At 42.8% G+C, this 15,340-nt stretch overlaps 1 protein-coding gene across 2 annotated transcripts in view; it reads left to right on the top strand.

The window, feature by feature from the left end:
* Window positions 1-15,340, top strand: part of rap1aa (RAP1A, member of RAS oncogene family a) — a 140,999-nt gene that overhangs the window by 101,348 nt on the left and 24,311 nt on the right. For both annotated transcript variants that reach the window (XM_072563892.1, XM_072563893.1), the window contains one exon: window positions 2,971-3,111. In XM_072563892.1, the coding sequence (XP_072419993.1) occupies window positions 2,971-3,111 (141 nt within the window). The remainder of the gene's footprint in view (window positions 1-2,970; window positions 3,112-15,340) is intronic.

The raw sequence follows: 15,340 nt of genomic DNA, 5'->3' as shown, positions 1-15,340 counted from the left end.
AAGAGTGGGATCGATGAGGGGTTGTAGGTCATCAGGATTGTCTGGAATATTCTGTTACCATCAAGCTAGAGGATCAACCCTGGTTCAATGCAGTGTAGAAAAGAGTGCCTAAAAATGAAATGTCAACAGAAATACTTGTGACCCTGACAGCATAAGCAGCAAGTAATTATTCACAAGTGATCCCATGACACATGATTGCAAACTCTGCAGTCTGCCACATCTGTCTTGGCCACCTCTAGAAGTGCCCCGCATCATAAATACCAGTCTATAGCCAATTTGATTCGCTCCATGTGATATCAAGAAATGGTTGGAGGTACCAGATACTGCAAAGGCTACACATTCTGACAACATTTTGGCGCAAGAACTGAAGACCTGTGCTCTGGAACTTGGTGCACCCCTAGCCAAGCTATTCCAGTACAGCTATGAAAATGGCATCTACTTGATGTTGACAGTTGCCTAGCTGTCCTTTGTGCACAAAGCAAGACAAATTCAACTTGGCTAATTATTGCCCTATGTTTCCTCCTGATTTTTACCAGTAAATTGATGGAAGATGTTATCAACAATGCTATAAAGCAGCACCTACTTATCAAGAACCTGGTTGCTGACATTTTGGGTTTTATCAGGGCTGCTTAACTAGAGACCAACTTGCAGCCTTGGTTCAAATATGGGCAAAAGAGCTGAATTCCACAAAAGAGGTAAGTGTGACTACCATTCAAATAAAGGCTGTGATTGTGAGGCATCAAGAATTCTAACTAAGTTGGAGTCAATCGGGATCAAAAGTGATGCGGCAAGCAGCCCCCACAGCTTTGTCATACCTGGCACCGTATACGGAGGAACCTCTATCTGGCATTCGATTATCCAGCAAGATCACAAGGTCCTGATGGTTGGCTAAACTGTTTATCTGGCATTCAATTAACTGAATGGAAATACTCCCTGCCTTTGTCCTTCGGATAATCTATTCCTCTGCAATGGTTATAGGTATTGGATGTCAATTGTCTCTGGGCATCTCTGCAGGTGTTCCTCAGCCTAATGCCTTAGGCCTAACCATTTTTGGCGGTTTTATCAAAGACCTTCCCTCCATCATAATGTCAGAAGAGGGAAAGTTTGCTGATTGTACAATGTTCGTATTCTTGACTCCTCTATTGAAGCAGTCCATTTTCAAATGCAGCGGGTTTGGTTAATATCCAGGCCTGAATAACAAGTGGCAAATAGCTCTTGCACCACCCCCCTCGTGCCAGGCAATTACCATATCCTCTGAAATCTATCCACCTGCTTCTTGTCACTCAATGTTGTTACCATCGTAGTGCAGGATTCGATCAATATCCCTGAGCATTACTATTGACCAGAAACTGCTGTGGTCTAGCCATGTAAATATAATGGTTGCAAGATTTTGTCCAGGCTAGGAATACTGCAGCGAGTAACTAACCTGACTTCCTGAAGCATATCCACTATTACAAGGCAAAAGTCAAGAATGTGATGGCGCACTCCACTTGCCAGGACAAATGCAGCTCCAACAACACAAACTTACCACCATCAGGACAAAGCAGCAGGCTTGATTGGCACCACATCTACTTTCTCCACCACTTAGTGCACAGTGCTGTTGCTATCTACAAGATACACTACAGGAATTTCCCAAGGTTTCTGAGTCAACATTGTCTAAACCCAAGATCTACAAGGACAAGGGTACCATGCATGGGGGACATCACTAGCTGCCCTACAAGTCAAACACCATCTTAACCTGGAACTATCTGATTCACTGTCATTGAAATCTTGGAACAGCAATTTAAATGTTCCTACAGCACAGATATCAATGGCTCTTTCTGAAGAACTAAAAATGAGCAATAAGTCATCCCCCTAACAGCAATGATCACACTCCCTTGATCAAATGAAAGCAGTAAAAATGTGAATTTGTTTAATCCATTTAGAGCCATTTCCCACTAATCAATAAATCCACAAGCTGCTTATTAACCATGCAGCTGTCATATCTATCATTTCAGTATTTTGTAGAGACTGTAAAGCTTTTTGTTTTGAGATTATTGGATGTGGTTCAGTTACTATGCTCTGAAATCATTCTAGTAGCCCAACCTGGCGCAAAGCTGCTGAGCAGTCTTAGAATAGTAGTGACACTTAATAGTCAAAGATTTCCATTCTGTTAAAGAATTATTCTAAAACTTAAGGTATGAAAGATTTTTCTGAAGTATCTTCATTGATCTCTCATTCCCAGTTAAATATGGTCAATCCTGTGTTCAGTGGCCCCCGAGCCAGAATAAATGTGGAGTCAAGATGATAGGGAGAGGCGTGGGATGTGCTTCAGAAAGTTAGTATGGACTCTGGGCCAAATGACCCCTACCTGCACTAAGGTTCTGTGATTTTCTGAATGGGTGATAAGCTCCTATTTGATAGTATATCTGAGAATTGACAGTGAACCAGGGTTGAAAACTGTAGATGTTTGTGCCCAGCTAACTTCTGACCCTGTTTTTGAGTTAGTTTTGAGTATTTTTAAATTAAAACATTAAATCTGTCTTTAGGAAAATGTAAAACTATGCCTTCAGCACTCCTCCCATAGTTGCTCATATTCACTCCAGTCACAAAAGCAGCCTTTGTCTCAGAAGCAGCATTCTCACCTGTGAATCTGTAGTAGAAGTCATGAAGCCTGTTAGAGCACTGAGTGAAGTTTGGATGCCTCAGCTCCAAACTCTAGTTTGTTGTCCCATGAGGTATTACTTCGTATGGTGTGTGGAAACTCTCAAAACCCACGCTGTATGGAACTAAAAGCTGTGTAGCAATGGCTGTGGCCAAAATGATTTATTGAGGCAACCAGGATGACAAATTCTACTTGTTCCAAATTGTCTTCATCCTTAACTTTTTTTTTAATCTAGGTGTTGCTATGTTGTTGACAGTATGTCATAAAATTTATATGCATGTTCCTGCAAATGATCAGTTTTGAATTTGTACCTTGTCCACTTATAGGAGCAATTTACGGCGATGCGAGATCTGTATATGAAGAATGGACAGGGGTTTGCACTAGTATATTCTATAACTGCACAGTCAACGTTTAATGACTTACAGGACCTGAGAGAGCAGATCCTACGAGTCAAGGACACTGAAGATGTAAGTAAACTTTATTTTAATTTAGCCCTGGAGTGCAGCTGAATTTCCGAAACTAAATAAAATGTATTCCATAAGTTTCTGGCCTAGGAACTAAACTTGGAAGCTTTTTTAATATTAAACTTTACTTTTGACTATTTATGCAGTTAAAAATTGAAGATACCTTAACTGGAAATTTAAGGTGTTGAGTCTGTAGAATATAAACAAAATGGCTGAGCTAAATCTTTCTAATGATTTTTGGCTTCCTTGATTTGGAATTTTCAGTGTGTAGGCGTGGGAATGGTATGCATAAACCACCCAGATCTTTTCTGGAGCTGGTTCAATCATTTCATTGCAATTCTAAACTTGTATTTTCTTTTTTGACTACGCAGTTACTCTGCACCTGTTAGCATTATAGTTGATGCTGAACGGTTTTTTGTCTCCATAACAAAGTCCAATTTTAATATTATTTGATGCCCCTTCTCCCTCCATTTTGAGTGAGGTTTTCAACAGAGAACTTTTACTTCTGGACTTGCTGCCTCATGTGTCTACCTGGCCAGCCTTCATGCTATTGCTCTCCATAAACCTGTGGGAATTTTAGAATTTTGCCAGTTGTCAAACTTGCATCAAATTCTGTTCAGAGCTGGAAAAGTGCAGCAGGTCAGGCAGCATCCAAGGAACAGGAGAATTGACGTTTCGGGCATAAGCCCTTCAGGAATGAAGGACGGCTTATGCCCGAAACGTCAATTCTCCTGTTCCTTGGATGCTGCCTGACCTGTGCTTTTCCAGCAACACACTTTCAGCTCTGATCTCCAGCATCTGCAGTCCTCACTTTCTCCTCAAATTCTGTTCTGCCAATATCCCTATGCTTGCTAATCTACATTTAGATCCTAATAAACAGTGATTCTATTTAAACTTTTTCGTGTCTTTTGAACCATCTCACTTCATCCCTCCAGATCTTTAATCTCCTCCAGCCCAGCCCCAATACCGTCCTTGATTCAATTCTTGCTCCTTGAATTCCAAATTAGAATTGATCTGTATCTGCAGTTGCCCAGGTCCTAAAGCTCTGCATTTCCTTCTCATAATCTCAATCTTGCTCTTCCTCATTTGAGGTACTCATTAAAATCTACCTTTAACAGCTATTTGGCCAGATACTGTCACTTGGTGTCAAATTTATGACAGTCCTATGGACTAGCTTGAAATTTTCTTATACTAAAGGTGCTACATGTGTAAGTTGCTTAGAATGCTGCAATGTGCCAAAATGCATTTGAGGTGCTACACCACTACAAACTGATCAGTACGGCTGTCCCTTAAGTAGAGAGAAGAGTCCTTGTACAGGGTAGCTGTTCTTATATAGAAGGGAATGTTGACCTAGTTGATTTCTAAAAATATCACTGCCTGATGTAGTGATATCAAAGATGGATCTGATAAGATGAACAGTTTAATTTTAACTGGATAATTTTGACAAGTTGCTTTTAAGTCTGCTTGCATTGAGTGCATCTTTGTCAAAAGCTCCAATTTTACACTCTAGTCTCTTAATTAGATGGAATAAAATGCTTCCAGGTACACACTCCCACTTAATTTTGAAGTTAAAATGAAATGGCAGTATAAGCTTTCAAAACCTTTTTTTAAAATTTAAAACTATTAAGCATGCTTATGGTTTGATTTGAGAATGTCAGTATTATGAAATGGCTGCAGGATGCAGCAGTGGGTTGTAGTTTGAGACTAATCTGAAAGTGTCTTCAAAGTATTTACCCCTCCGCCCCCGAAATCAAAGTTCAGGTAGCATTGCATATTTTGCATCTCCTATTTGTCAGTTGCGTTACAGCAAATTCACGTTGACTGTGCATTATAGCAGAAGTACCTGTAATGTAGACTTTCCTCCATTGGTTGAACAACACTTGGTGGAAGCACGGAGGATGGCAAGAGTGCAGAATGTACTTTGAGTCAGGGAACTCCACATCCATTACTAAGAATGGCTTGGTTGCAGCACACCTGCTCGAGTTGGTCAAATTCTAAAGGACATTAATGTTAGACTGGATCTGCAGTAAGTGGTGAAGGAATGAGGGGATAAGAATACTTGACCTCATCTTTGACACCCTGATTGCCACAGGTGAACATATCAGAGTTGGTACAAGTGACCAAAGCACAGTCCTTGTGGACATAAACTCCTGTCTTTGCATTGAGAATACCATGGATCATATGGTGTTACACTGACACCATGCTGAATGGGATACGCTTTGAGCAGATCTATCAACTCGACTGGGCATCCAAGAGACTGGGCCAACTGAATTATACACTCAGTGCAATCTGCAGCTTCATGTTCTGGTATATCCCCACTTTACCATTACCATCATGCAAGGGGATGAACCCTACTTCAGTGAAGTGTTGGAGGGCATTCCAGAAGCAGTACTTTGGCACTTAAGTCAGTATAATTATAGATATACAATATGTAATTTCAAAATGCATCAGCAGTTTAATGTTGGTGTCATTGCTTTCAGTTTTTCAAACTGTTCTCTTGACTGGCATTTCTTGGCCCTGATTGTTAAGACATGCTGATGAGGAAAGAGCTTGAAATTTGCTGCAGACAAATAGCCTTTGCAATTTTAACTTTAATCTGCACGAATAACTTGATAGATGAATGTAAGGAGTTGGAAAGTTGGATCTTATTAATACTGTATGTCAGGTTAAAATGGGTGGGGTTGCAAAGTTTGTTTTATACTGCCAGTATATTATATAAACAGTTGTCCTGGCTCACCTTGCACTGTCACTGCTCAGAGTACTCTGAATTGTGGAGTCCTTTTTAGAAGATAGCTAAACGTTGCTTGGCATTCATTTCCTTTTTTGAAAGTAATTGTAGGAAGTTCCAAATGTTTTGTGTAAAATGACTACTATTGAGCTTAGTTTCAATACTTAGCAATTGAACCATGTAGGAATGATGTAGCATCCATCCCCTAGTTATGTACAGATTGAAAAAGGTCAGATAATGTTTGAGGGATTTGAAAATTTATTTGTTTTTTTGGAATGAATAGGTTTGCATTTATCATGGATTTACAGGCAATTTAGACCCAGTGTGATGTGATTTGATTTATTGTCATCTGTACCGAAGTACAGTGACTAGCTTTATTTGTGAGCAATACAGGCAAATCATTAAGCATAGGGTGAGAAAAAACTTGGACAGAATATTGTATAAAAGTTACACTGGACAGGACATGTGCTAGGCAAGATCAGCATTATTTGAAGTTAGTCCATTCATCAGTCTAATGGCAAGGAAAAAGCTGTTCTTGAACCTGCTGGTGTATTCAAGCTTCTGTATCTTCTGTCTGATAGAGGTTGTAGGAGAGCATTGCGTAGAGTGGTAGGATGGGTCTTTAATGTTGGCAGCCTTTCCACAGCAATCGGATGTAAGTGGAGTCAACAAATGGGCGGTTGGCTTCTGGGGCAGTCAGGGCTGTGCACACAACCTTCTGCAGTTTCTTGCGGTCCTGTGGAGCGATTTGCCATACCAGGCCATTATGTACTTGGACAGTGTGCTTTCTAAAGGGCATCTGTAAAAGTTGGTGAGGGTCCTTTTGAAGATGCCAAATTTCCTGAGCCACCTGAGGAAGAGGAGGTGTTTTGTGCCACCTTGACCATTGTATCTACATGGCAAGTCCAGGACTGGTCAGCTATTGTCACTCCTAGAAACTTGACACCGCTCAGCCCCCTCAACTTCTGCTCCATTGATTGTAGATGGAGTCATGTTCACCACCTTTCTGAAGTCTGTGGTCGGTTCTTTAATTTTGTTGACATCGAGTGTGGTTATTATCATTGCACCACGTCACCAAGCCCTTTATCTCCTTTCTGTATTCTGGCTCATTGTTTGACATCCATCCTATCATGGTGGTATTGTCAGCAAACTTAGAGATGGCGTTGAAGAGGTGGTACAAGGTTTAACTGTTTTAACCAAAGACCTGTAAGGTGAATTCTGAACTAATTGTGTGCTTTGGTTTTAGTAATTCTTTTCATGTAGTGGGCATTCAGTTGATCTGGTTCTCCATGATGTGGAAAATTGCCTTCACAATATTTTAGTTAGCATATGCAGTGAGTTTTCTAAAAGAATATGGATGGGAACAGAACAAGATTCATAAATATGTAAAAAGATGTATGGGGTGACATGGTGGCTCAGTAGCTAGCACTGCTGCCACAGCACCAGGGACCCAGGTTCAATTCTAGCCTCTGGCATCTGTCTGTGGAGTTTGAACATTCTCTCCCTGTGTCTGCTCCCTCTAGGTGCTCTGGTTTCCTCCCACAATCTAAAGATGTACAGGTTAGGTACATTAGTCAGGAGTAAATGTAGAGTAATAGGGTACGGGAATGGGTCTGAGGGGTTACTCTTGGGAGGGTAGGTATGGACATGTTGGGCCAATGGCCTCTTTCCCTACTGTGTAGGGATTCTATGAAAACCAATTCTATGAAATTTGTCTGACCCTATTCTGAAGCATCCGTGTGATTTTGAATGGTTGAGCTGACTTTGACTCCTATATCTTATTGTCTTAAATTTATGAAACCTAAGTGAAGTCCTGCTTTTGGGTTGGATTGCTCAGTGCCTGGACTTGGAGCACCTTGTACATATGTCCATTTAACATAGGTCATTCTATTGTCTAGATAAACTAACAGTAAGCTTGCATAAAACAGCAGCAGCATCACTTCTATGAAAGTGTTGGGCTAATGATTCTATTTTTGTTAAAAGCTCACTTTTTTTTCCCAAGTATTTGTCTGGGTAAGGAAAGTTGTCCGACTGTTCTCGCCAAAGTTAAGGGAGAAAGTTAATATTTGCAAACATTTTGGTTTGAAAGTTAGCTGAACTATGTCACTTTAAATATTGGTTTATTTCTGTATTTTTTAAGTACCAGCTTGATTTGAGTTATAATGACAGCTTATCTGGAAACTTTTTTGCATTCATTTAAATAAAGTTTTTAAAACCCTGGAGGTGAATAGTTAGTGCTTTAGATGAGTGAAATGATGGGGGGGGGGGTGGGGGCGCGTTAGGCTGGCTAGCAACTAGGTTCCCTGTGACCTAAGGACAGAAACGCAAAGCCAGGTGTTTTGGAAGCAAAGCTACCCAAAAGATCAGTATATGCAAGTTGCATTTAGAGAAAAAGCTCTAACCACATTTGTGCAGTTCAGCAGTTGCAAAATCTCAGTGCAAAAAGTGGGGAGAGATGTTCTGAGTAGCTTATTTAGTGAGAGGTTCCAGAGACACCAGGCAGAAAAGGACATTAAGGAACTCGTTTAAGATTTAAGTTGTTTTAAATTTAAGGGATTTATAAAGATATCAGATCAAGTGAATACAAAAGTTTGCTGAAAAGCAATCCATCACAACTGTGCCACTGAACGAAGAATCTGAAATTGGAAACAAGGTAACCCTTTTGAGGTTTGAGTATTTTAAAGGTGGTCGAGTAAATGGGTAGAATCTTTATTTCTGACATTTGTATTAAGTTTGTTTGAAAATGTCTTTGCATAGTATAAAATAGTTTATTTTCAATGTGTCATAGAGTCACAGATGTACAACACAGAAATAGACCCTTCGGTCCAACCTGTCCATGCCGACCAGATATCCCAACCCAATCTAGTCCCACCTGCTAGCACCCAGCCCATATCCCTACAAACCCTTCCTATTCGTATACCTGACCAAATGCCCCTTAAATGTTGCAATTATACCAGCCTCCTCCACTACCTCTGGCGGCTCATTCCACACATGTACTACCCTCTGGAAAAAGTTGCCCCTTAGGTTTCTTTTATATCTTTCCCCTTTGCCCTTTAGTTCTGAACTCCCTGACCCCAGGGAAAAGGCTGTCTATTTATCCTGGAGGAGAAAGGTGAGGACTGCAGATGCTGGAGATCAAAGCTGAAAATGTGTTGCTGGAAAAGCACAGCAGGTCAGGCAGCATCCAAGGAACAGGAGAATCGACGTTTCGGGCATGAGCCCTTCAGGAATGAGGAAAGTGTCCAGCAGGCTAAGATAAGAGGTAGGGAGGAGGGACTTGGGGGAGGGGTGTTGGAAATGTGATAGGTGGAAGGAGGTCAAGGTGAGGGTGATAGGCCGGGGTGGGGGTGAAGAGGTCAGGAAGAAGATTGCAGGTTAGGAAGGTGATGCTGAGTTTGAGGGATTTGACTGAGACAAGGTGGGGGGAGGGGAAATGAGGAAACTGGAGAAATGAGTTCATCCCTTGTGGTTGGAGGGTTCCTAGGCGGATGATGAGGTGCTCTTTCTCCAGCCGTCGTGTTGCTATGGTCTGGTGATGGAGGAGTCCCAGGACCTGCATGTCCTTGGTGGAGTGGGAGGGGGAGTTGAAGTGTTGAGCCCCAGGGTGGTTGGGTTGGTTGGTCTGGGTGTCCCAGAGGTTTTCTGAAATGTTCAGCAAGTAGGCGGCCTGTCTCCCCAATGTAGAGGAGGCCAAATCAGGTGCAGCGGATGCAGTAAATGATGTGTGTGGAGGTGCAGGTGAATTTGTGGTGGTTATGGAAGGATCCCTTGGGGCCTTGGAGGGAAGTAAGGGGAGAGGTGTGGGTGCAAGTTTTGCATTTCATGCGGTTGCAGGGGAAGGTGCCAGGAGTGGAGGTTGGGTTGGTGGGGGGTGTGGACCTGACGAGAGAGTCACTGAGGGAGCAGTCTTTCTGGAACGCTGATAGAGGAGGGAAATATATCCCTGGTGGTGAGTCTTTTTGGAGGTGGCGGAAATGACGATGGATGACACTATGTATATGGAGGTTGGTGGGGTGGTAGCTGAGGACCAGTGGGGTTCTGTCCTGGTGGCAATTGGAGGGGCAGGGCTCAAGGATGGAGGAGTGGGAAATGGAGGAGATGTGATGGAGGGTATCGTCGATCACGTCTGGGGGCAAATTGGTGGTCTTTGAAGAAGGAGGCCATCTGGGTTGTACGGTATTCGAACTGGTCCTCCTGGGAGTAGATGCGGCAGAGACGAAGGAATTGGGAATATAGGATGGCGTTTTTACACGGGGCACGGTGAGAGGAGGTGTAATCTAGGTAGCTGTGGGAGTCGGTCGGTTTATAGTAAATGTCAGTGTTGATTCGGTCGCCCGAGATAGAAATGGAAAGGTCTAGGAAGGGGAGGGAGGAGTCTGAGACGGTCCAGGTGAATTTGAGGTTGGGGTGGAAGGTGTTTAAGTGGATGAACTGTTCAATCTCCTCTGGAGCACGAGGCAGCGCCGATAGTCATCGATGTAGCGGAGGAAAAGGTGGGGGGTGGTACCAGTGTAGCTGCGGAAGATGGACTGTTCCACATATCCAACGAAGAGGCAGGCATAGCTGGGGCCCATGCGGGTGCCCATGGCTACTCCTTTGGTTTGGAGGAAGTGGGAGGATTGGAAGGAGAAGTTGTTCAGGGTGAGGACCAGTTCAGTCAGTCAAAGGAGGGTGTCGGTGGAAGGGTACTTGGTTGGTACGGTGGGAAAGGAAGAAGCTGAGGGCTTTGAGTCCTTTGTGATGGGGGATGGTGGTGTACAGGGACTGGATATTCATGGTGAAGGCGGCGTTGGGGACCGGGGAAGTGAAAATCATGGCGGTGGAGGGCGTGGGTGGTGTCCCGAATGTAGGTGGGGGGGTTCTTGGATGAAGGGGGACAGGACCGTGTGAAGGTACGCAGAGATGAGTTTGTCTCAGCCTGCTCCTGCCCCACCAATGGGTTGGCCAGGGCAGTCAGGTTTGTAGATTTTTGGGCAGGAGGTAGAAACGGGCGGTGCAGGGTTGTGGGACTGATGTTGGAGGCGGTGGATGGGAGATCCCCTGAGGTGATGAGGTTATGGATGGTGTGGTGGTGGGAGATGGGGTCATGGTAAGGGGGCAGTAGGAGGTGGTGTCTGTGAGCTGGCGTTTAGCCTCAGCGGTGTGAAGGTCAGTGTGCCAAACTATCGCGCCTCCCTTGTCTGCCAGTTTGACAGTGAGGTTGGGGTTGGAATGGAGGGAGTGGAGGGCTGCAAGTTCTGAGGGTGAGGGGTTGGAGTGGGTGAGAGGGGTGGAGAGGTTGAGGAGTTTAATGTCACGGCAGCAGTTGGCTATGAGGAGATCGAGGGCAGGTAAGAGACCAGGATGGGGGGTGTTGGAGGCGGGAGAAGGGGTCGTCGGAGGGTGGGCAGGAGTCCTGGTTGAAGAAGTAGGCACTGAGGCGAAGGCGGCGGAAGAATTGTTCGGTGTCACGCCGCGTGTTGAACTCGTTTAATCCCAGAGCGTAGGGGAATGAAGGTGAGGCCTCTGAGGACTGATCTTTCATCCTCAGGGGGAGGTCTGGAGGGATGGTGAAAACACGGCAGAGCTGGGAACTAGGACATGGAGTGGGGGTGGGGTTAGGTGTGGGGCAGGAGTCTGGGTGGGGATGGAGATTGGTGTGGGGGCAGGGTTAGGCGTGGTGACAGAGATCAGCATGGGGGTGGAGACACATGCGCCCTATTTATCCTATCCATGCCCCTCATAATTTTGTAAACCTCTATAAGGTCACCCCTCAGCCTCCAACGCTCCAGGGAAAACAGCCCCAACCTGTTCAGCCTCTCCCTATAGCTCAAATCCTCCAACCCTGGCAACATCCTTGTAAATCTTTTCTGAACCCTTTGTAATATCTTTATTTTTTTCAAGGTACATTGGCAGCTGCTTGTGAATATATTCAGTAATTGCCCACCACTATAAACAAATTACAAAAATAGAAATATGGCTTGTTAAGCCAGTATTGCTCTGAGATCACTCCGATCACACATCTCCGTTGATTATACCATCAGCTAGGAGCATAAAGTAGGCCTCTTTTGGGTATTGAAACTTTTTTGAATTTGAGTGATTTGTGAATATTTTAAAGATAAAGGTCTGTTTCCATGCTGTACATCTCTGACTCTATAAGCACTGAGGTATTGAGCATAAAAATGAGGTGATGGTGAAGTATATTACATGAATTGGAATTTCAAAATGGCTTTTACTCCTAACTTAGTGAAAAATGTTAAATTTATCTGAAATCTTTGACTAAAACTACGCAGATGGCAGATTAAATTCCAATCTGAAATAAAAATAAGGCACCACACCTGGAATACAGTGTATAGTTTTCTCTCTCTCCTTGAGAGAATGTACTGGCATTGGAAGAGTTGTGAAGGAGGTTCACTGGGTTGATCTGGAATGGAGGGTTGGCTTAGGAATGACTGAGTAGACTAGGACTATACTCATTGGAATTTAGTAAATGTAGAATTTATAGAAACAAAGTATAAAGATGAGAGCAGGGAGGTTGTTTCTACTGGTGGTTGAAATTAGAACTCTGCCTCAAAAAGCAGGAGTGCGTTTAGGATGGAGTTGAGGAAATACTTGAATTGGAAGGTAAAGGGAAGTAAAGAGCAAAGGAAAGAGGGTATATTTAAAAAGTTGAAATGAAAAGGAGCAGTGGAAAGGGGATTAAAAGGTTTGAACTCTCTAAAGAGAAATTAGACCAGACATGACTAGGAAAAAGTTTTGAATAAAGGAAGCAAGTGACATCTGCAGTAATTTTCTTCAGTATCTCTGGTTCTGATTCCAGTGGAGGTTTATTCTTTTTTTTTAAAAACTAGAAACCTGTTTGACCCCAAGTTTGAAATTGGTATCATTGCATTGCCTTTCTCCTGGCAGCATGATTAGAAAACTGTATTGAATATTTGAAGATCAGGATAGATTATTGATCTCTTAATCCTTTTTTGTATTTTGATGTGGACACTTTTTTTAAAAAAAAAATATTCAGAAGGTGGTTGTGTTTTTCTTTGTCTGGTTAATGGTTCATGTTGCCATCTTATTAAAATAAGATCACAATTCAAAGATCTGGTGTGATTAGATTAGGTTAGATTCCCTCCAGTGTGGAAATGGGCCCTTTGGCCCAACAAGTCCATACCAACCCTCCAAAGAATAACCCACCCAGTCCCATTTCCCTCTTACTAATGCACCTAACACCATGGGCAATTTAGCATGGCCAATTCACTTGACCTGCACATCTTTGGACTATGGGAGGAAACTGGAGCACCCGTCTGAAACCCATGTACACTGGGAGAATGTGCAAACTCCACACAATCACCCAGGGCTGGAATCAAACCTGGGACCCTGGTGCTGAGGCAGCTGTGCTAACACTGAGCCACCATGCTGCCCTATACTGGCTCTCTGCCAGTTTTGGTCCTGAATAAGTTAAACTAGTAGGTGGCTCAGTCTTTTATCTCTATGCACTCCTTGAGTGAATCAGGGAGGACAAAGTTGTTTACAGTTAATTTTGCTGCAACTATCTTGACTTTCAACGGCCAAAATATTGACCTGATGTTAGCTTGCACTGGGCTTTGTCTTTCTGACTATATTCTGAGCTTGAAATTGAGACATAGACAATACAATGTAAATACTCAAACTTGTATGATTGCACAAAGGCATTTATAAACACTTAATAGTTGGCAGCTCCCATTGTAGTCATGTCTGAAGAATTTGTGCTTCAAGATTATGAATTTAACATGTACATGTGAGTTGGTCAGCTGTTTTTAGATGAGCTGAACAAATGCAGATATAATTTCATGTATTTACTGAGCCTCTTAATTGGCAGTATCCAAGAGATTGTAAATCAAGCCCTGCACAAATATTGTTCAATGTGAAAAGTTCTTCTGATACTGAGGGCAGAAAAGCAAGCTTTTAGCGGAGCTGAGCTCTCTCCTGTTGTGTATAGGAAATGTTCAGTCCTCAAGCTCAATAGAAAGCGCATCCACCTTTTTATAAAAGGACATCACTTCATTGCATGCACGTTTCCTGTGTTTGTTGCTTGCACTTATCATCCATTCTGGTGTTTTTAATAATGTCTGTTCTTTTTAATGCTGTTACATCATTGCCATGTGTAGATTTTATCAAGTACTGTTCTCCAGTATTTTAATCAATGAGCCAATGGTGAAAATACTCTACCGCTATCAAAGGACCTTTTTTGGTAACTGCCTTCCCTGACTCATCAAACAACTAGCAATCTGATTCCTTCTACATATTGCGAAGGCAGTTCAGTCCATTTTCATCCATTTGACCTTCTTTAAACGTTGTGTGTGGAACTTTACCAAGTATGCTCTTGAAGATCCTAGCACATTGTATGTGCTTGCTGGCTAAACCTCAACTCGTTGAGTTACTGCCTCAATTGAATTTCAGCAATCTATGACAGGATTTATTCCTTCTGTTGATGAGGTCTGTTGTTTTGAGGCATCTGACCTTTTTTGAGGTGGTAAACAGCATAATGCAAGATTTAAAAATAATTGGCTTGCAAGTAATACTTGGACCACACAAGTACCAGTCAATGACTTCTTGAAGAAGCGAATCTAATTATTGCCCCTTGACGTTCAATGGCAAGACTGTTGCAGCATATTCCTTTATCAACATTTCTGAGGGTAACCATTGATGTTGAACTGGGTGAGCTGTATAAGTCCTGTGTCTACAAAAGTAGGTCAGAGACTAGAGTTCTAGGGTGAGTAACTCACCACCTGGTTCCAGAAATCCTGTCTATCATTCATAAAATTCAAGTCAGAAGACCTGAGTAGCCCCCATCACCTAGATGAGGGCAGCCCCTGCGACACTGCAGAAACTCAACACCAGCCAGGACTAACCAGTTTTCATCTGATTGGCACCTCATCCACTACTGTTAACATTCATGCTCACAACCACCAAGCGTTTATCTGAAGTGGAGCTGTAGCACAGTCTTTGCGATATTTCATTTTGAAGTTTGCCAGAATGTGTCCCATCTGGCTGAAGCACTGCTGACAATTTACTACTTTTGGGGAGTAAAGATAAAGTTGTCATTGTCTTACCAGGCCATAGAGCTGCTCTCATTAGAGAAAGGTGACGGGTTAACCTGAAGGCCACCTGCCTCAGTCAAGGGGAGATGTAAATAGAGTTGGAGGTGGTTTAGAGGATCTGTACTAGATTCCAACCTGGAATGTGTTGGAAACCCTGGGCTTGGTTGCAGTGAAGTACAGAAGAATAAAAGGCTTGTGAAATCCTGAATAGTCTTGATGGAGAATGTGAAATGGATATTCCTCCTCTTGTGGACTCCCACTGGGATCACCTTTTTAGGATTGAGATGAGAAATCTTGTGCAACTTTGCGCACACAGCCTCTATGCAGAGTCATTGAATTTTGTTTTTAAGGCAGAACTAAATTGATACCCTCTCCCAATAAGATTCAAGTTTACTCTGTTGTTGGGGAGGTGGAATTTTAAAATCACTGGCCTAATTCTATCCATTTTATA

The sequence above is a fragment of the Chiloscyllium punctatum genome, chromosome 45 (assembly GCF_047496795.1).
Source record: "Chiloscyllium punctatum isolate Juve2018m chromosome 45, sChiPun1.3, whole genome shotgun sequence".
NCBI lineage: Eukaryota > Metazoa > Chordata > Chondrichthyes > Orectolobiformes > Hemiscylliidae > Chiloscyllium > Chiloscyllium punctatum.
The sequence above is the reverse complement of the archived record's forward strand: the minus strand, read 5'-3'. Positions and strand labels throughout refer to the sequence as shown.